The 21,505-nt window shown below is 46.4% G+C and overlaps 1 protein-coding gene across 2 annotated transcripts in view; it reads left to right on the top strand.

The window, feature by feature from the left end:
* LOC147027489 (integrin alpha-6-like) overlaps positions 1–21,505 on the top strand; it is a 142,718-nt gene that overhangs the window by 94,586 nt on the left and 26,627 nt on the right. The window contains exons 20-24 of one of the 2 annotated variants that reach the window (XM_085876955.1): positions 3,504–3,617; positions 3,821–3,946; positions 4,187–4,261; positions 6,251–6,361; positions 7,355–7,453. In XM_085876955.1, coding sequence (XP_085733081.1) covers positions 3,504–3,617; positions 3,821–3,946; positions 4,187–4,261; positions 6,251–6,361; positions 7,355–7,453 — 525 coding nt within the window. Of the gene's footprint in view, positions 1–3,503; positions 3,618–3,820; positions 3,947–4,174; positions 4,262–6,250; positions 6,362–7,354; positions 7,454–21,505 lie in introns of both variants that reach the window. The other variant, XM_085876954.1, reaches the window with a different exon arrangement.

Here is a 21,505-nt window from a genome sequence, read left to right as displayed (position 1 = left end):
TAAATCCAAAGGAAGGTTTCCAAAGGTGATTTCAAGCTGTTCAAATTCCAGGTGGTAGTATATCACGGTGAGTCACTTGCCGCTGAGCTGTCTAGCCTTGGTTCGAATCCCGACCCAGCGATAAACTGCCATCCCGCGGTGCTTCGCATGTCGGCTGATTCATCAATGTGTGTACCATCCATCAGATTTATCTCAAGTAGTTGATGGTTCCAATGTCAACACCGGTTGATGGACATTAAATATCCTCCGGGGGGCTTTCGTGTTGAGTGGGCGATTAATTGGTGGCACCCTGAACAAATTACAAATTATTGCCACTTTCAGTCGAACGTCGGGCCTTGCTCTTTGGTTCCTGAAAGACTTGGACCAAAAATGTTCCCTGGCTGACTCTACCTGATGGTAGGAATGATCAGGCCCATTTAAGACGTAGTAGTGGATTATAGTGTAGAAAAGGAAAGAAAACACGCAGGATGACGGTTCATATTTATATGGCCACAAAATAGTCTGTCATCAAAAGTTTACCGATGATTTGCTCCGACATGATAACTTTTTTTTAACACGGTGTATATGTCAATAAAAATTGCTTCTGTTAAATGTGAGATAATAATTTGTACAAATACATTTTGTGAGCTTTTATCAAATGTGTGCAACTGCTAAAGTGAGAGGCGTATCAAAATACAAGTTGCTTATGAAGTGATCCGTGGCCTACAATGTTGTACTAAAAGCGATTTAACATGAAATTCCAATGATTAATCAATCTTTACCTCCACCACCGAAGGTGGATGGACGTTGTGTTTTCACCCCTGTCTGTTTGGTTGTCTGTCTGTCTGTGAGAATGACATTTCAAAATGTTACGGACGGACTCAGACAAAACTTGGTGGACAGGTTGGGTGTGTGACAAGGAAGAATTGATTCGATTTTAGTGAAGATCCGGATGCAGATCTGAAAAATTTATAATTTCTTAAGTAGTTCTTCACCATTGAGAGATTGGCCAAAAACTATATATAGCACGATATTTCAAATAGTTATAAACGGATTACAACAAAACTCGTTGCATGAGTTTGGTCGGTGACAAGAACAAGCTGATTAGATTTTAGTTCAGGACCGGATGTAGATCCGGCCTATTAGTGGGATACAAAACGTAAACTGTTCAGCCCGGTAGAGGTGTGTGCTCCACCAAGTGCCGTTCCAGTTTTTCATGTTTCTCATCATGATGAAAGTGATGTAATCAAAAGTAAAATACACTAATATTGTCATCCTCTTGGAAGTGCAAAAGTTATGTTTTCATACTATCCCTGGGTTTATTCGCCTTGACTTAAGAAATAATTATTTTCTGACTCTGGCCTCCAGGTCCATTTTCATTGTTAGTGAAGCATGTGCCACACTACATTCCAATGTAAACTGCAACAAATATCACAAGCCAACATTTTGGACCGATTAGTCGATTATTTTGGGATCCTCTCACATCAGAGCAAACAATGTGAGATGGGTATATATATATATATATTGTTATGGAAATTGCCCTTATTGGACTACTAAATATAGGATTAGCTCAGATCCCCATTAAATGCATGTATACATAGGTTGTTTGGTAAAATGGACGTTATGTGCGTGTCGGGATGTGTAAGAAACTGTTTTTATGTTCGTACAGTGGTGGTGAAACAAGGGCTCCCTCTTCTTCCTCCCCTCTACGGACAATAGGCCCCACCCAGTCGGCTGGGAGGGTGTGGCCAAGGGGAGGAGGTGGAGCTAAGGGGAGGAGTTTGTCGGCAGTCACACAGAGAGAGAGAGAGAGAGAGAGAGAGAGAGAGAGAGAGAGAGAGAGAGAGAGAGAGAGAGAGAGAGAGAGAGAGAGAGAGAGAGAGAGAGGCGGTCTCGTGTCTCAAGGTGAGCAAACGAGAGAGGAAACGAAGGCTTCGCAAAAAGGGTCGAGTGTGTGGAAATAGTCGCTCTCGAAGCGTGCTCGTGATTCAAAATGAGCGAACGAAGGAGTTGAGTTTTGAAAAACAGCAGTGGGCTTTTGAGAGGCTGCCTGCACATCGAGAATTCTGCCGTGAGAGGGACGGCAGCCGGCTTCTAGGCGAGAAAGAAAAGGAAAGGTAGTGGTGAATCGGCCGGGAGAGAACGCTGAACCTGAGGGCCGAGTCTGCCATCGGCCGAGAAAGAAAAGGTGATTCGACAGAGAGAGGAACCGAGAGGACGAAGCGGAAGTCGGGCTTCAAGGTGGGAAGGCAGGAGAGGAGACGCTGGAGCCTCTGAGGGTCCTTACTCACCTCACAGCTGGACACGTTGTCGATCCGCCTGCGGGGCTCGGCACCTCAACTTGGGCCTTGTCTGGTGAACGGGCCAGGCCTGGATTTGTATGCTGAACCCTGGAGAGAGATCGGCTGAGGCCCATCGTTGATCTGGCGGACTTGTGCCGTCGACATTGCGCGGGGCCAGAGCGCGCGCAGACCGCGTGCGTGAGGTCTACGACAAAAGGACAAGCGCCATTTTGCAACGCGGCGTGGTTCGAGCTGGGAGTTCGAATCCGTAGACATCCGCTTGTTACGAGCGACATTCGTGCTTTTTCACACTGTCCTATCGTCCATGAAACCTCACCAAGTACTCTGTCTTGTCTTGCATGCATACTGTTTGTCTTTGTCTGCACGTGTTGTATAAGGCATATTTCGGTAGCGACCCCCTTAAAACCTGTAGTCCGTGGTTCCCAAGTTAAGAACGGGTTGAGGATTGTTAATAAAAACCATTGTCGTGAATTTTGCTTGTGTTGTGATCCCCGATGTTCCCCAATAAACCTGGTTAATTCGTATGAAGTTGCCGCTATGGATTAATTTTTGTCGCGTCGAGGAACGATCCGTTCGATTGGCATATAAAACCAAAATGGTTACAGACTGGCAAAAAACGCTCGGCATCTGACAAAACCAGTCGGTAACCAGGGGTTCTATTTCCCCAACTGGCAAGGTACAAGGATTACGTTGGTATCGCGATTGAAGGCGCATGACCTGAGGCCTGTGCCGAGCCGGCCGGCGTTATATATCCTAGAGATGGCCGGAGTGGGTTGAGAATCCCTCCGTCGATGAATCCTTAACAATATATATATATATATATATATATATATATATATATATATATATATATATATATATATATATATATATATATATATATATATATATATATATATATATATATATATATATCTGAACACATTATCACATTTAAATATCCCATTGTGTATCTAAGGTATGAGGAAACTCGTCTGTTCATGATTATGTTTCTTGGTAGGAAAAAGCAATTCATCGCACCCTCATTGTTTCTGGTTATATCACGTTAGACCATTCGATGCCCGCCGAAATCGTTCTCTAGCAATTAAAAACGAGCAAAACCTCAGAGAAATGTAAACCTACAAGCATAGAAGCTACAATGTTTATCTTTCATACTTTTGCTCGTATCAAAGATCTTCATAAGGTATCAGTGGTTTGCTTCATGTTGCTGTTATACCCCAGTGGCAGGGAGTAGAAGCCACCCAAGGAATGCTGGATTATCATCGTGACCTTAATCAAATGGGGCTCTTGTCAACACACAAGAATTCTTCTCCCATTCTGCAGACGGAGGAACCAGTAAGAAGCAATGGTGTATTTTAATTATGGTTATTGGCCTAAAATTCTGAAGTACATTGAAAGCAAGCTATTGTTTGTGTGTGTGTGTGTGTGTGTGTGTGTGTGTGTGTGTGTGTGTGTGTGTGTGTGTGTGTGTGTGTGTGTGTGTGTGTGTGTGTGTGTGCGTGTGTGTGTGTGCGTGTGTGTGTGCGCGCGCGCTCCAGGTGACTGTGGACTTGAGGTGGCCGAGCCTCACTAGGGAGGGGAAACATCTGATTTATGCTCTGTCCATCAATGGTGGCCAAAAGGGAAAGTGTGAAAATCTCGGAATGGATCCTCTTAACTTAGAGGTAATAATTTTTCTTGTGAAGTTCCATAACCCCATAAACCACCCACTAATGAGCGTTTCCGACAACTAATTTATCATGAAATTTGATTTGTTGGAATTCTTGCTCAATATTTTAACATTAGCCCTCAGCCTTCTTGTATTTCTGTGCTCAGTTCAGTGACCCTCCATTCCCAAACACATATACCATGTGGCTACTGAGGTCATGGTGCATACTTTATTTTCACTACAGCTCTCCACTCAGAGCGATGGGCGAAAAATAAGCAAGCTGATGTCAAAAGAAGAGTATTCAGGCACTGGAGTGAAAGAAATGAACATGGTAACTCACCTGTCCATTGTACTCATACATACATCTCCATCCTGGCATACACCACATTGTCTGTTACAATACACCTGTCCATCAGAAACATACCTGTTCATCACAATACACCTGTCTATCATGAAACGTTTATCTGTCATAACACACCTACTCATCATGAGACATTCGATTTCCATCTTGGCATATTATTTCCTCATTTGTGAGAGCTTAGTTTAATTTTTTAAAGAGTTTTAATCTCATGAAAAGACAGGTCACTTACCTTAAAAGGTAAAACTGTTTTTGGTTTTTTTAAAAAAATACATTATACAGTATTATAAACAATTTGGAGTTGGCGTATTTTAAAATGAAAAGCAATTTCTCATCAAGCATATACAGCACTATATTAAGAAAAGCTGAACATTTGCTTGTTTCGTCCTGTTTCATCTTTCCGTTACCAACTTCTGTTTTTCATTTGTCATACATGTACTGTTGGAGTGCGAGGGCAAGAATATGGCACAAGCAGAACAGGCCAAAAGGCCTTCTAAGTTTATACTTCATTGTAATGTATTCAAATAATTTATTACATCTGCCACATGGTGGAGGGAGGTTATGTTTTCACCACTGTCTGTTTGTCTGTGAGCAGGATATCTCAAAAAGTTGTAGACAGATTCGGACAAAATTTGGTAGACAGGTTGGATGTGTGACAAGGATGAATTGATTCGATTTTGGTGAAGATCCAGATCCAGATTGAGATAAGATTATTTTTAATTAATTTTTATTTTTATTATTTAAGTGATTTCCCACCATTGAGAGATGGAGCTAAAAACTACATATAGCATGATATTTCAAAAAGTTATAAACGGCTTATGACAAAACTAGGGGAATGAGTTGGGGGGGGGGGGGGTGACAAGAACAAGCCAATTCGATTTTGGTTCAGGTCCAGATCCGTTTCGTGTTGGCATAAGTCGTCGGCATTGGCCGTTTCGTCAATGACGACATATACCTTGTACGTGTACAGTGTACACTGTACATGTGCAGTGTGTCAGCACTCACAGCCGTTGGGTCACATACCGTTCTCCACTAAGGTTGAAGGAAGCATCCATTCTCCAGACAGTACAGAACATACCATGTTCAAGTGGCAAGCACCAGTCTTTCCGATGTAGGAAGCACAACTTTATTCCAACCATGACAATGACACTCATGTCAAATTGGGGAGACTTGACTCCGTGCACATCCTGAAGTTGACAAATACGTGCAGTGAATGAAGTTGACAAATACAAAGTTGAGTTAAACAGCTTTTCAGAACATACATTGCAATAAGTGAAGCCCTTTGTCTTAATTTGTTGACAGCTTGTACTCCAAGGTTTAAAGTAAATGTGGGACTTGACAAAAGTTGAACTAATACTACAGTGACTTAAAACTTGCCCACAAAGACTTGAGACTTGGCTAAACTGACTTGTTGACATCTCTGCTCTCGACTCAGAGATATTTTCTTTTTTGAGGTTCATGATGTGAAAAGGCTTAACAATGGAAATTTTCAGGTGTGTAAATTCTGAATCTCAAGGTGTTTTTTTGCAGTAGAGTAGGCCAATGCATACCAGCACCCTGGCCAAATTGCAAATTCGTGCCCGTACAATTTTTGGGAAAGGCAACGGCAAACCACCCAGTGTATTCCTTGTCATGAGACTGCTTCAAAAGTACCGATGCTCTGGAAATAATCTGAACTCAACAATCATTCAATCATTTCTGGCATGAAATTTAACCAGCTGGAGTTTTGTCTTCCAGACCACCTGGCAGGTAAAATAATATGTTTCCTTACAAGGAACTCCGATGCAGGGTGAGGCCGTTAAGCCCATTAAGCCTGCGCAATGGTTGGCCGTGCTCTATCCTTTTGAAAGGCTAAGCGTCAAGCATGCATTCATTACTGCATGGCTTACATTTTAACCAAACATTGTACTTTAATCAACATTTTACTTCTCTTTCTGAAATCCTCATCACCCAAACCCACAGGAATGTCCAAGTGGTCATGTCTTATGTGCAACGGCTATTTGCCAAGTAGATATCACCATGAAAACAAGAATTACTCTGCATGCCCGTCTCTGGAATTCAACCTTTGTACAGGTTTGTCGAACGTTCTGTGTTACCTGTCGCTCGGCCTGTGTGACTCTCCATCTGCAGTTTGAGTAGCTAAAGAAATGTTATCATTCCTGTTGTCACTTGAAGCGTTATGGGATGTTCAAAAGAACGATCTATAATATGGTACCATTTCGGTTACCTGTCCAAGACTACCTGGCCAATGTCAGCTGTAATTAAAAAGAAAATTAATCTTCATCATCATACCCTTGATTCAGTTGACCCAACATGAAGATAAAAATACCAAAAATATTTGCTCAAAAGTTTATTTTCCAATTTCCACAATCCTTTGACCTCATTGTCACTCGGAGTTTCAGAATATCCATTCATTAAATTACGTGCACAGTATGTTAATTATTGATACATTTAGTCTCAGCACAGAGACATTAAAAGGGATTTCTCACAGATTCACTCGTGGTTTCGGGCCGTGTTGATCGGCCGGTGGTGGTTTCGGGACATGTTGGACATTGAAAATCGATGGAGTTATTGGCCTCATGGTGGTTACCTTTTGCCTCCGGGTTGGCGGCAGCACTACCTGATCCAGCATTGCAATATACACTTTATAGCGACCTTTGTGGCCTTAAAACGGCCTTCAAGGCCAACATGTGGGAGCTTAAAACCTTGCCCAGATTCTCAAGTTCCGACAGCTAAAATATGGGGTATCGAGGACATGCAGTTCAACCGACAAAGAATAACATACAAATGCACAAACAAACAAACACTTCACAATGTTTATATAAATTGTCTGAATTACTTTCCCTTGAGTTACGGTAGCCGTGATTTCAACTATTTTGGTGGTGTGGCGGGGGTTGTCCACCAAAACGTTGTCCAAAACGTGGCTGGGGTTGTCCATCTATGACATTATAAAGGGCGGGGATTTGGAGGCATGGTTGAGGAAGTGTTTACCTGGGAGAGCATTGAATAAATTTGGAATAAAACAATGTTCAGGTGAATGTTCTGAACACAATGTATCTCACGCAGGACTTTGCTGATTATGACAGAGTGCAGCTGGTGATGTCTGTGAAAGCATACACACACTCACAATCACGCATCACGATTCTGGACTCGGGTGGAGCAAAGGTAAAAATACGTATTCAGTCACACAGTATGTCCAGCAATGAGTGATGAGAAGTACACATTAAATTGATATTGTTCCTGGCTTGAGTGTTAGCAATGAAAACCTTGATGTGATTGTTATAATTGTGCTTTTATACATTTTGTAAAACTCTGAGGAGAAGTCAAGAAAATAAGTGAATTGTACTGTCAGTAATAGTGCATGGATGTAATACAATTGTATTTCGTGAGATGTATTAGGGGCAAGTGCAAGCCATTTCTTGTTGACCTCATGGTACTCGACCTCCAAGAGTGTTGTGCCAGTAATCATGCTGTTAAGATCATCAAGAGTGCATCATTCTGGAGCAATGAGAAGTACAGTAATCCCATTTTCACCTCGTTAAGGTGTCAAGCCGAGTGAAATTCATTGGAGGATGGCTGCAGAATATGGTACCAACTGTATATCATGGAAAAATATTTATGACTAGTGGGAACAATTTTGAAACGGACGGACGAGTGTGCGCAGTGGACAACCGCTTGGACGGCACGCGTCTGCGGTCGTACCACAGATGCCTCATTTGTCTTGAATATTATTACACGTTGTCCTTCATCTCAAATATTAAGAACCCATTAATTTAACTTGCATTGGGGTTCTTAAGAGGAGAACAGGAAAAGATTTGACAGAAGAAACACTGGTTAAAGAAATGTGAAAGGATGATAGTGCAATTCCACACAAATGAGATAGCAATACGATGGCAACCTTCAAAGAAAGAGAATATGAGCAAGAACCAATAGTGATAGAATGTGTGGCACACAGAGCCCAAAACGAGCTGGCAAATGGAAAAGCACAAGGTACCGATGAAATTCCAACATAACTCGTTAAGGGGGTCAGGGAGGAGGAAATGAACATTTTAACAGCTATCTGTGCACGGATCTGGAGTAGTATTGTATGGCCTAAAAGGTGGAAGCAGTCGGTCTACGTGCCATTGCCAAAGAAAGAGGATCAAAGAGAATGTTCAAATATCTGAACCATTGCCTGGATTTCACATGCCAACAAGATATTATTGGATTTTCATAATACAGTGACATCAGACTCTACCAGACACTACTTAGACTTTTCTTCTTCATTCATGAGCAATCTATTTCATGTTTGGTGAATTTAAAATTAAAACAGTCACAGTGTTTGTTTTACTTCATGTTACGCATTTTCTTGCTCTTGAATGCATTTATCCAAAAATGTAACCACTGCATAATGTATATATCTATATATTACTAAAACTCTCATCTTGTATATATGTATGTATGTATGTATGTATGTATGTATGTATGTATGTATGTATGTATGTTCCTGAAATACAGCCAAAATGGTACACGATAGCGCAAATATTTTATGGCCACCTTACTCACTATTCTCCTGCGGTGTGCAGTATCAAGTTTCGTTCAAATCAGGCAACGAAAAAAATTATTAAAAAATCAATTCCCGATTCAGTCAAGTCTCTTCGGGAGTATTTGATCAATGCAAACAACCTCAGCGGTATAGTTCACTGGAGCTATCTTTTTTTTCTTGAAATGATTTTTCTCATCAGCTGCTGTCACAACGGGAACCCAACGGGTTCACAGGTCGTCGAGTAACATATAAAGCTCATTAGAACTATTGACTCACTGACTGATATTAAAAATCGGTACCTTCCAGGTGACGTAGAAAGCTGAAATTGTGTGTGCCAATGGATATAGAAGCCGATACACCGGGAAAAACAACAGAACCATAGGAAAACACCATGGAAATATAAATAAATGAAAAAAAAAGAAAAAATTCAGGCGAGCGACCCGAGACAACGGGAAAGCATGGTAATTGTGTGTGCCAATGGACATCGAAGCCGATTCACCAGAAAAATAAGTCATAGAACCGTTGGAAAGTGTCTGTAAATGAAAAAAATAAATGCAGGTGAGCGACCTGAGACAATGGAGAAGTACAGTAATTTGGACTGCCGACGGACACCAGGGAAAATCACAGAACCATCAGAAAACATCCACAAATGAAAATATAAATAAACCAATGTAACCCCCAGGGTGACCAGTATCTTGCCAAAATGTGAACATGACTTATTTATTCAATTAAAGTTACTCAAAAAATAAGGGTTTCATCGACCTTGATGCTTGACCTTTTTGTGACCAGACCTTTATATTTTCATACGGTTAATGGTATCTCTCCAGGACCGTTGTACATGAAATATCAAGAGATTTCGATGACAACTGAGGAAATAAAATTTTCATGAAAAATCCGTTTTTTCGTCATGACGTCATCAAATGACGTCATAGCGTCAAACTTTTGACAGATCTGGAAAGCACTTATCAAGCGCTTTCATCTGAGGTATTACTCGATATGGCATCTAAGATTTCAAGATTTGACCTTGGGGTCAAAAACTTTCGACCTCCAGCGCTAACCATGAAGGTCAAGGCCGATCGCCACCAAAAATTAATCAGCTGAGTGCCAGACCATGAACTATATTCCCATGAAGTTTGAAGACGATCCGATCAAAATTACTCAAAAAATAAGGGTTTCGTCGACTCCCCTGATTTGCGACAAAGTGACCTTGACCTTGGACCTTGACCTTCAAAATTTTATGCGCTGAAAGGGACCTCTATAGGACTCTGATATGCGAAGTTACAAAAATTTCCAATGATAACTGTGCTCTGCAGAGTGATCGATACGTGATTACAGACAAAAAAAAAAACATACAAGCTGACTAACATATCTTGCAAAAACTTCGTTTTGGCAAGATAATAAATGAATAAAAAATGAAAATAAATAAATGAAAAATTAAATGCTGATGAGCGACCCGAGACAATGGGGAAGTTCGTTATTGCTTACAATGTGTAAGCATATCCCTGCAAGTGTATGAATGTATGTATATATATATATACATATATATATATATATATATATATATATATATATATATATATATATATATATATATATATATATTGTTGTGGTTGACGAAATTCGCAAACCACCATTCAGGTCCCTTAGGTGAGATATCTCTGTAAGTACATGTGTAGTTAGGCCCAAACCCGTTGTTTAGAGGGAATAAATGTCATTCATTCGGGCTGCGACCCTTTTAGATAGCCGTTTTTCTTTTACTATCTTTATTTTGGACCAGCCGCCATTACTACCACCACAACCACCACCAACCACGTCTCAACAGCCATCACACAACAACCACCAACCGCAACGCCGCTTCACAACAACAGCCACGACCTTTACCGTCACATCTCGCTCTCGCAACCATCGCATCACCGCCATTCCCGTGCCGCTTGTGGACACCGATCCTGGACTCGTGCAGGGCGGGAGCAAAAACACCAGCCTTTCCGAAGAAATCGGATCAAGTACGATTCACGCCCACTTCTGTTCCGTCCTATCGGCGAGCGTGGGCGATTTGGCCCCGCCTCCAGGTGCGTCGGAGTATAATCGCTATATGCAGATTCGCGGATCAAAAATCATTCATGCCCACTTTTCCTCTGTCCAATGGGGAGCCAGCCAGAGGTGAAGGGTCGAAGGTGAAGGAGCGAAGCCCCGGGGGCTATAAAGGGCCGCGTTCGCTCGCCGAAAAGGCAGTAGTTGAGTCAGTCAAGGAGAGTTGAGAAGTGAAGAGTCAGAGAAAGCAGTTGGACGGAGCTGAGACGAGTGGAGAGTTGGAGAGGTGGCGGCGGCGAAGGCAGTCGAGAGGGCGCTGGTGTCAGAGTCGGGGAGCTGCGGAGAGGGGAGGCCGGTAACGCGACCGAGGTCGCGGTGGAGACGCTCGTCGCGGGACCCGAGCCAGCGAGATATCCTCATTCCCCCGAGCATCAACAACCCCCCTCCTGTTTCCCCCCGCGCTGAGATAGTGTGAAAAGGGGGCCCCGTTCCCACCCCATTTCCAGGCAGTGCCAGCGAGGCCCGCGGAGTCGGGGCGCCACCGCGATTTTGCGGCTCATCACCAGACGGGTAGGCTCGACGCGGTCTCGGCCCCAGGCCCGTCTACCCCCCTCATCGTTGAGGGTGGTCCCTTTTTCTTTTGCTTTGAGTATGTGTGTTGTCGGCGCCGTCTGTGAAGTAAAATTGTATAAGTGTTGCCGTGTGCTCGGTAGTCGGTAGTAGATCTGCATTGTGTTTCTCTTTTACATTTGCTTTTTGTGCAGAATTGTCGTGTCACTTTTACATTTGCTTTTTGTGCAGAATTGCCGTGTCACTTTTACATTTGCTTTTGGTGTATAATTGTATATGTGTGCTTTCCGTTTGCCGCGGAATAAATGTGCTTTATGTTAAACTGTTTCTCCCGTTTCGCTTCGTCTTTTCTCTAATTGAATCTCCATCTTACTTCACGTAAAGGGTTGGTCGTGGGCTAAAAACGCCCGATAATTAATCGAACCGTCGAGGTTGACGATAACACCGCTCGGTTATCCCGATAGTACGGAACGGGTCGCTTAAAGTGGCCCGTGTCCGAAGTCGACCTGCGGCGAGGTGCGATCGCCCGGTCTACCCTCCGTGTGGGTACTTAGGTAGGTCGAATTTGGCGAGCAACCCTATCCCACGCGGGGGGCCGATTGGCACGATCGTGGTGAGGCCGAAAGGCCCACCCGTGACTAGTTCCCGGCGTTAGTCCGAGAGGGTCATGACGGGATTGTCCGTCCGGTGGGCGACGTGCCGCGATTCGAGTTATGTGGCCGCTCGCACGCCGGCGGGCGCGAATCCGCAACACTGGTGTCAGGTCGTGAGATACAAACCCATCCCCCTCCTCGCGGCACTGGTGTCGGAGAGCGGGAAAACGGGCTCTCCTGTCTCCAGCTAAATTCATGGGAATCAGTCCAGGGGTGAGAGGAGCGACCCCCGATTCCCTCCAAATTACGAGCGATTCAAATTAACCCTTTACGAGAAATAAGATGGCGTCTCAAGGCGAGCGGGAGCCGGGGGTATTAGAAATGGATTTAGAATGTGTAGAATCCATGGTCCAGGATGAAATCCCCGTGCAGGAAATGTTGGTTGTGCAGGAACCCAGAGCCCGAAATAGGTGAGGCGGCGGCCGCGGTGTATGACACCTCCCCTCCCCCTCTCCGCCAAAACCCCCCGATCCTTGCCGAATCGGCTCAGCTGAGTGCACCCGACATGGCCCGGCTATGCGCCATGCTGGCAGGAATCAGTGGGGAAATGCACGAAATGAAAACGAGGATGGATACAAACACAAATGAAATGAAAAACAAAATAAAAGGCATGAACGAAAAGATGGATGCAAACACAAATGAAATGAAAAACGAAATAAAAAGCATGAACAAGCAAATGAACGAAATGGAAACAAACATGAAGGAAGAAATGAAAGAGCTGCGGGGTGAGACGCAGAACATGGGCCGAAGCCGGCAGGCGGGCATGAAGGCAGTAACCGGGGAGCTTAAAATGGCGACTCCACGTGTGGGAGCGAACGAGCTGGGAGGGAGTGCAACGGCTGTCGGGCCCGTGGTGGAGGCGGGTAAGGAAAAAATAATTCGGGGGACGTGTTGGGCGAGGGTCGTGACGGAAAAAGTGACGGTAACCGAGAGGGAAAAACTAATTGGGGTGACGGAGACGTGCACGAGGGAGATAACAAGGGAAGAGACGGAAATAATAGTTGAGACAAGGGAGGTAAAGGGTGAAGAGGTGACTGAGTTGGCAGAGACACGGGAGATGGGAACGATAGAGGGAAGACTACACGATGAAGACAGGGTAAGTGACGCACACACACACACGGAGGTAGTGGAGGATAATGGGGGTGAGCTCGCGGACTGGGTAGAGACCCGGTGCGAGCAGTTGGATGGCCTCCTCCAGGAACGAGGGGAGGGAGTATGCCCCCTTGAGGCGAGTCACGACCAGGTGGGTTCGGTCGTGCTTTGCGAGGTCGGGGGGAGGAGTGCTGCAAACGGGTGCACGGAGAGCTTGGGGGGTATAGAGGCCCCGGAGATTCTTGTGGGGACACGAATCCCCAGTGTGGTTGTCCCTGTGTGTGTGGTGCAAGGTGTGAGTGTCGCCGTGTGTGTGAGTGAAACGGCCAGTATGAGTGAGGCACCGCGGGCGAGTGCCCCCGCGTGTGTGAGTGGTGTAGTGGCAAGTGTGCCAAAGGGCGTGCTTCCCAGCATGCCGTGTGTGGATGAGGCACCGTGTGTGAGTGTCGCCGTGTGTGTGAGTGAAACGGCCAATATGAGTGAGGCACCGCGGGCGAGTGCCCCCGCGTGTGTGAGTGGTATGGTTTGTGTGAGGGAAATGGCAGGAGTGAGTGAAAGGCCGCGAGTGAGTGGAGCCACGTGTGCGAGGGAGTCGGCATGCGTGAGTGAAACGGCCAGTATGAATGGAGCACCACGTGTGAGTGGTATGGGTAGTGTGAGGGAAACGGCATACGTGAGTGAAACGGCCAGTATGAATGGTCACCACGTGAGTGGTATGGATAGTGTGAGGGAAATGGCATGCGTGAGTGAGCGGCCGAGTGTGAGAGAGACAGCGTGTGCAAGGTCGCTATGTGTAAGGGAGATGTCGGTCGGCATGTGTGAACATGCAGCCGCGTCTCCCGGGGTGAATGTGATGGAATGGACTGTGAGCGTCGTTACACGCAGGAATGCGTGTGTTGAATGGAGACGACGACGGCGACAGAGGAACGAAAGCCGGGTAGCGGCTGTAGTTGTTTCGGGGACCGTGCCGGGTTCACCCAGCAGTGAGCACGAGGTCCGTGCTGTGCAACGCACGAGGCCCCCACGTGCTCGCTTGCGAGAGTGAAGTCCCGGTCCGGAAACGCCAGCGGTGGATTTGCCGATCCCGCGGACGGACAAAGTTTAGGCAGGATTATGGATTTGGACCGGATGGGTTCTCCACGCGGGCGTGTGTGTTAAGCTCCAACGGGCAAAGCACATGTGTTCGCGTGGGGAACCCCTCGAGACGTGGGGCTTTTTTTTTATGCGCACGGTGACGTCATGGCTGCACGTGGGGTTGGAATCCGGCAGGAGGGGTATCCCTGCCGGATGGTACCGTCCAAGGAGGGACGAGGTACACGTGCAGCTGCATGACGTCACGGGCAGGTGCAAAGTGCGCGAGCTGTGGGTTGCCGCGCTGGTGCTGCGCATGTGGAAAAAAAAAAAGAAAAAAAAAAAAAAAAAAGCAAGCCTCACTTTCGGGTGCACAGGATTCCCGGGCAAGGGGTGGATGATCCCCTTGGCCAGGGCAAAGGATGGAAACTAGTTAGGGGGAAGGGTTAGCTTAGCTAGACCGACTTCATGGGGCAGGGGTAAGTCCTCATGGAGTCCGTGGAATGGATTAGTTAGAGGGATTGCAGCGAGATTTAGGTTGGGAAATTGATTAATGAGATTATTTGGAGACAGTGACTGACAGTGAGTGTGTAGAGGGGACGTAGTTTAGCTACGTAGTGTTAAAAGGAACGTGCTATAGTTTAAGGGACGACGTGGGAGCACGAGTTAGTTAGGGGATGTAGTTAGAAGGATGGCAGAGTTCAGCGGTGAGTGTGTTGAAGAGTTGTTGATGAGTTATGAGGTGGAGACATGTTGAGTGAGTGAGGCCAGCGGGTCTGTCTGTGTGGAGTGAATGGGGAATGCATGGTGCGATGAGTGATTGGGGGGAGGAGTGACTCCCGCCCAAGGGACCCCGGGGTCAGTGTAGAGTGAGTTAGTGGGTTAGTCAAATTAACAAATATGGAAGTCGTTTTGCTGTTGGTGTGAATGTAGGCTCGAAACCCGTTTGGAGGGGTGCAGGAGCCCTGTTGACGGGCTGGGAGCGTCGCTGGGAAAGGTGAGTATCGCTGAGTGGGCACCCCGGGCACCAGGCTAGTCGGCCGTAGTAAGCCAAGGGCCCATGGGGGGCCGGGATAGCGTAGTGGGCACGGGTGCGCCTGCTTGGTGCGGGGGCCCGGGGCGCCATTAGCCGCGTGGGCAGTGTTGTGGGCACGGGTGACCCTCGGAAAGGGGCCTGGAAAGCCAGCCTGCCACGTGTGCGTTTCAGGGGAGGTGCCATGGGGGGCACTCCCCGGTGTTTAGGGAGCTGGTAGGCTCGGAGGCAGTGTAGTGCCCGGGGGTGCCATAGCTGGAGATTCGGCAGAGGGTCGTGCCTGCCAAAGGGAGCCACGCGTCCCAGCCATGAGACCGTGTGAGGGCACGGAGAGAAAATTGGGGGGCGAGGCCCGAAATTGTGAGGACACCAACACAGGCGACGGGAATCTGGGTTGTTAGAACCAATAGTTTAAGCGAGAGGTGCTTGTTGAAAGCCCCGGGGTAGTTTAACAGTAAATGGTTAGGGTAGATAGGAAGTGTACCCCTCCGCACTATCCATCCCCTCGCTCTCGTTGTGGGCCGCTGGACCCACTTTGTTATAGATCGCTGAAGTCTGGGGAGGCCATTCTGAGGCTTGAGTTGGGCCTCGGCACAGGACGCTAGCTCTCCCTTATTCCCCTCCGGGAAGAGAACGTAGGGGTTGGGAGTAGGCTGGGTGACAGGATAGGTGAGCCGAACAAGGACAATACAGGGGGTTAGGGGACGATTTATAGTGGGGAAGTAAAAATAAAAAAATAAGTTGGGGCTAAATTGGGGTTTGACAAATTAAGGGAGTGGGTATAGACAGTGACAGGCAAAGGCGATAGGTTGGGAGGGAGACCGTAGGGTAGGTCCGAGCCCGCCTTCCGAGTGGCCAGCACCACCGCACTCCCTCCACCAACCTCCACTGAACGGCAAAGGCTGGCCAGCTTCATCTGCTGGCTGCGTTGCTGCAAGGCAAAGGCCGGCCCACTTCATCGGCAGCTGTTGTTTTGCTGCAAGGCCTGTGCCGGCTGGATCGTCTGCAGCTGCTGTGCTGCAAGGCCTGTGCCGGTCGGATTGTCTGCAGCTGCTGTGCTGCAAGGCCTGTGCCGGCCAGATCGTCTGCAGCTGTCTTCTGCAAGGCCTGTGCCGGCCAGTTCATCTGCCGGCTGTGTTTGCCTGCACTGGCCTTGTTCTGCAGGCTGTGTTTGCCTGATCACCTTTGCCATGCCATGCCCACTGCCCCTGTTCACCAGCCCCGTTCAATTTTTGCTTTGCCCCCCCCTGTTCATTGCCATGTGCGCCAGAATCAGAAAGCAACAGTTTGCAAGCTGCGAGAACTGCCCTGTTGGCAGATACAACACGGGCCTGCAGTGGCGTCCCGTGCACCGTGTTTGTGTCCATCCATTCATCCATCCATTCGTTGTGTTCATTGTGTGTGCCACTTGAGCTGGCACGGAGACTGCGTTTGTGCAGCCCATGCACCGTTGTGGTTCACTGCGTTCAGTTAAAAAGGGAAGGCCTTGGACTGCGAGTGAGCAGCCGGCCACGTTCCCTGTCAACTGCATTGTTTGAGCCAGAGACTGCATGCGAGCAGCCTGGCTCCCTGCTAACTGCTTTATTTTTGCAGAGTCCATTGATCCTGGGCCATGGTTTAGTGTAAAATTTGTAAGTTAAGGGTAAGATGTACTGTAAATATGAGTGCGCCCCCGGCATGTCTGTCCTAGCGCCGGCAATTTTATTTAAGTCGTCCGTGTGAGTGGGTTTGTTTAGGTAGTTACTCAGCCCTCAGCTTATTTATTTTTGGGACACGAATACCATGAATGTCGCACTCAGGGATCCGTAGGTAAAATGTACTAGGGGAAAACTACACATGATGGCACACGAAAATTTGACGACTCGGGACGAGTCTGTAAAAAGGGGAGTGGGTAGTGTTGTGGTTGACGAAATTCGCAAACCACCATTCAGGTCCCTTAGGTGAGATATCTCTGTAAGTATATGTGTAGTTAGGCCCAAACCCGTTGTTTAGAGGGAATAAATGTCATTCATTCGGGCTGCGACCCTTTTAGATAGCCGTTTTTCTTTTACTATCTTTATTTTGGACCAGCCGCCATTACTACCACCACAACCACCACCAACCACGTCTCAACAGCCATCACACAACAACAGCCACGACCTTTACCGTCACATCTCGCTCTCGCAACCATCGCATCACCGCCATTCCCGCGCCGCTTGTGGACACCGATCCTGGACTCGTGCAGGGCGCGCGCCGAGCGGCGGGTGCAAAAACACCAGCCTTTCCGAAGAAATCGGATCAAGAACGATTCACGCCCACTTCTGTTCCGTCCTATCGGCGAGTGTGGGGCGATTTGGCCCCGCCTCCAGGTGCGTTGGAGTATAATCGCTATATGCAGATTCGCGGATCAAAAATCATTCACGCCCACTTTTCCTCTGTCCAATGGGGAGCCAGCCAGAGGTGAAGGGTCGAAGGTGAAGGAGCGAAGCCCCGGGGGCTATAAAGGGCCGCGTTCGCTCGCCGAAAAGGCAGTAGTTGAGTCAGTCAAGGAGAGTTGAGAAGAGAAGAGTCAGAGAAAGCAGTTGGACGGAGCTGAGAAGAGTGGAGAGTTGGAGAGGTGGCGGCGGCGAAGGCAGTCGAGAGGGCGCTCGTGTCAGAGTCGGGGAGCTGCGGAGAGGGGAGGCCGGTAACGCGACCGAGGTCGCGGTGAAGACGCTCGTCGCGGGACCCGAGCCAGCGAGATATCCTCATTCCCCCGAGCATCAACAACCCCCCTCCTGTTTCCCCCCGCGCTGAGATAGTGTGAAAAGGGGGCCCCGTTCCCACCCCATTTCCAGGCAGCGCCAGCGAGGCCCGCGGAGTCGGGGCGCCACCGCCATTTTGCGCCTCATCACCAGACGGGTAGGCTCGACGCGGTCTCGGCCCCAGGCCCGTCTACCCCCCTCATCGTTGAGGGTGGTCCCTTTTTCTTTTGCTTTGAGTATGTGTGTTGTCGGCGCCGTCTGTGAAGTAAAATTGTATAAGTGTTGCCGTGTGCTCGGTAGTCGGTAGTAGATCTGCATTGTGTTTCTCTTTTACATTTGCTTTTTGTGCAGAATTGTCGTGTCACTTTTACATTTGCTTTTTGTGCAGAATTGCCGTGTCACTTTTACATTTGCTTTTGGTGTATAATTGTATATGTGTGCTTTCCGTTTGCCGCGGAATAAATGTGCTTTATGTTGAACTGTTTCTCCCGTTTCGCTTCATCTTTTCTCTAATTGAATCTCCATCTTACTTCACGTAAAGGGTTGGTCGTGGGCTAAAAACGCCCGATAATTAATCGAACCGTCGAGGTTGACGATAACACCTCTCGGTTATCCCGATAGTACGGAATGGGTCGCATAAAGTGGCCCGTGTCCGAAGTCGACCTGCGGCGAGGTGCGATCGCCCGGTCTACCCTCCGTGTGGGTACTTAGGTAGGTCGAATTTGGCGAGCAACCCTATCCCACGCGGGGGGCCGATTGGCACGATCGTGGTGAGGCCGAAAGGCCCACCCGTGACTAGTTCCCGGCATTAGTCCGAGAGGGTCACGACGGGATTGTCCGTCCGGTGGGCGACGTGCCGCGATTCGAGTTACGTGGCCGCTCGCACGCCGGCGGGCGCGAATCCGCAACAATATATATATACATATATATATATACATATATATTTACATATATACATATATATATATATATATATATACATATATATATATATATATACATATATATATATATATATATATACATATATATATATATATATATATACATATATATATACATATATATATATATATATATATATATACATATATATATATATATATATATATATATATATATACATATATATATATATATATACATATATATATATATATATATATATATATATATGTATGTATATATATATATATATATATATATATATATATATATATATATATATATATATATATATATATATATTCATATATACATATATATATATATATACATATATACATATATATATATATATATATATACATATATACATATATATATACATATATATATATATATATATATATATATATATATATATATATACATATATATATATATATATATATATATATATATATATATATATATACATATATATATATATACATATATATATATACATATATATATACATATATATATATATATATACATATATATATATACATATATATATATATATATATATATATATATATACATATATATATATACATATATATATATATATATATATATATACATATATATATATATACATATATATATACATATATATATATATATATATATATATATATATATATATATATATATATATATATATACATATATATACATATATATATATATATATATATATATATACATATATACATATATATACATATATATGCATATATACATATATATATACATATATACATATATATACATATATATATATATATATATACATATATACATATATATACATATATATTGTTGCAGATTCGCGCCCGCCGGCGTGCGAACGGCCACGTAACTCGAATCGCGGCACGTCGCCCACCGGACGGACAATCCAGTCGTGACCCTCTCGGACTAACGCCGGGAACCAGTCACGGGTGGACCTTTCGGTCTCACCGCGATCGAGCCAATCAGCCCCCGCGTGGGATAGGGTTGCTCGCCGACCCGACCTACCTAAGTACCCACGCGGAGGGTAGACCGGGCGATCGCACCTCGCCGCAGGTCGACTTTGGACACGGGCCACTTAAGCGACCCGTTCCGTACTATCAGAATAACCGAGCGGTGTTATCGTCGACCTCGACGGTTCGATTAATTATCGGGCGTATTCAGCCCACTACCAACCCTTTACGTGAAGCAAGATGGGGATTCAATAGAGGAAAAGACGAAGCGAAGGGGGAGAACACTTCAATAATAAAGCACATTTATTCGCGGCACACGGGAAGCACACATTCAATTCCACCAAAAGCACACAAAAAAAGAAAACACAATTCCATTTACACATAAAGCAAATGTAAAAGCGAAGACAATGCAGAGCTAATACCGACTACCGAGCACACGGCAACACTTATACAATTCTACTTCACAGACTGCGCCGACAACACATACCCAAAACCAAGGAAAAGAAATACCCTCAAGGATGAGGCGGGCCTGAGGCCGAGACTGGGTCGCGCCTACCCGTCTGGTGATGAGACGCGGAGCGGCGATGGCGCCTCAACTCCGCGGGCCTCGCGGACAGTGTCTGGCAGGGGGTGGGAAAGGGGCCCCCTTGGTCGCACTATCTCAGCGCGGGGGGAAACAGGAGGGGGTTGCTGATGCTCGGGGTATAGAGGATCTTTATTATCCCTGGTGTGCGTCTCCACCTCGGCCAGGTCGCGCTGTCGGCCTCCCTCGGGTGCAGCTCCCTGCACGACGCGAGCACCCCCTCGTCTGGTGTCGCCGCCTTTCCACAGCTCGTCCCCTCCGTTCCGACTCCAACGCACACGACGAGCAGCTCCACCGCCCGCGAAGTCTTGACCCTCTCCTTCCGACTCTCCTACTCTCCGCCTCTGGACTCTCCGACTCTCGACCTCCGACTCTCGACTCTCGACTCTTCTTTGGACTCTCCTCTCCTCTCTGACTGACGAACACGGTCCTTTTATCCCCCCCGTAGCTTCGCCTTTGACCCCCTCCCTTTGACCTTTCACCTCGCTCCCCATTGGCCCGAGAAAAAGTGGGCGTGAAGGCTTTTTGATCCACAAATTTGCATATATCGATCGTCCTGGAGGCGGGGCCAAATCGCCCCTCGCTCACCGATTGGACGGCAAAAAGTGGGCGTGTGTCGTTTTTGATCCGTTTTTGAAGCACAAAATCCGTGATTTTGTACACGCTGTTCGACGCGCGCTCTGCACGAGTCCAACACCGGTACCCACAGCGGGGCAAGAACGGTGGCGATGCTACGGTTGCGAGGTGTGACGGGAAGGTCGTGGCGGTTGTGGTGAAGCGGCGTTGTGGTTGGTGGTTGATGTTGTGGTTGTGGTGGTAATCATGGCGGTTGGTCCAAAATAAAGATAGTTAAAGAAAAACGGCTATCCTGAAGAGTCGCAGCACGCATAAATGACATGTATTCCCACTAGACAACGGGTTTGGGCCTAACTACACATGTACTTACCGAGATACCTCACCTAAGGGACCTGAATGGTGGTTTGC

Source organism: Eptatretus burgeri, chromosome 4, assembly GCF_056783735.1.
Source record: "Eptatretus burgeri isolate ZD-2024b chromosome 4, Ebu_testis_v1, whole genome shotgun sequence".
Lineage (NCBI taxonomy): Eukaryota > Metazoa > Chordata > Myxini > Myxiniformes > Myxinidae > Eptatretus > Eptatretus burgeri.
The sequence above is the reverse complement of the archived record's forward strand: the minus strand, read 5'-3'. Positions and strand labels throughout refer to the sequence as shown.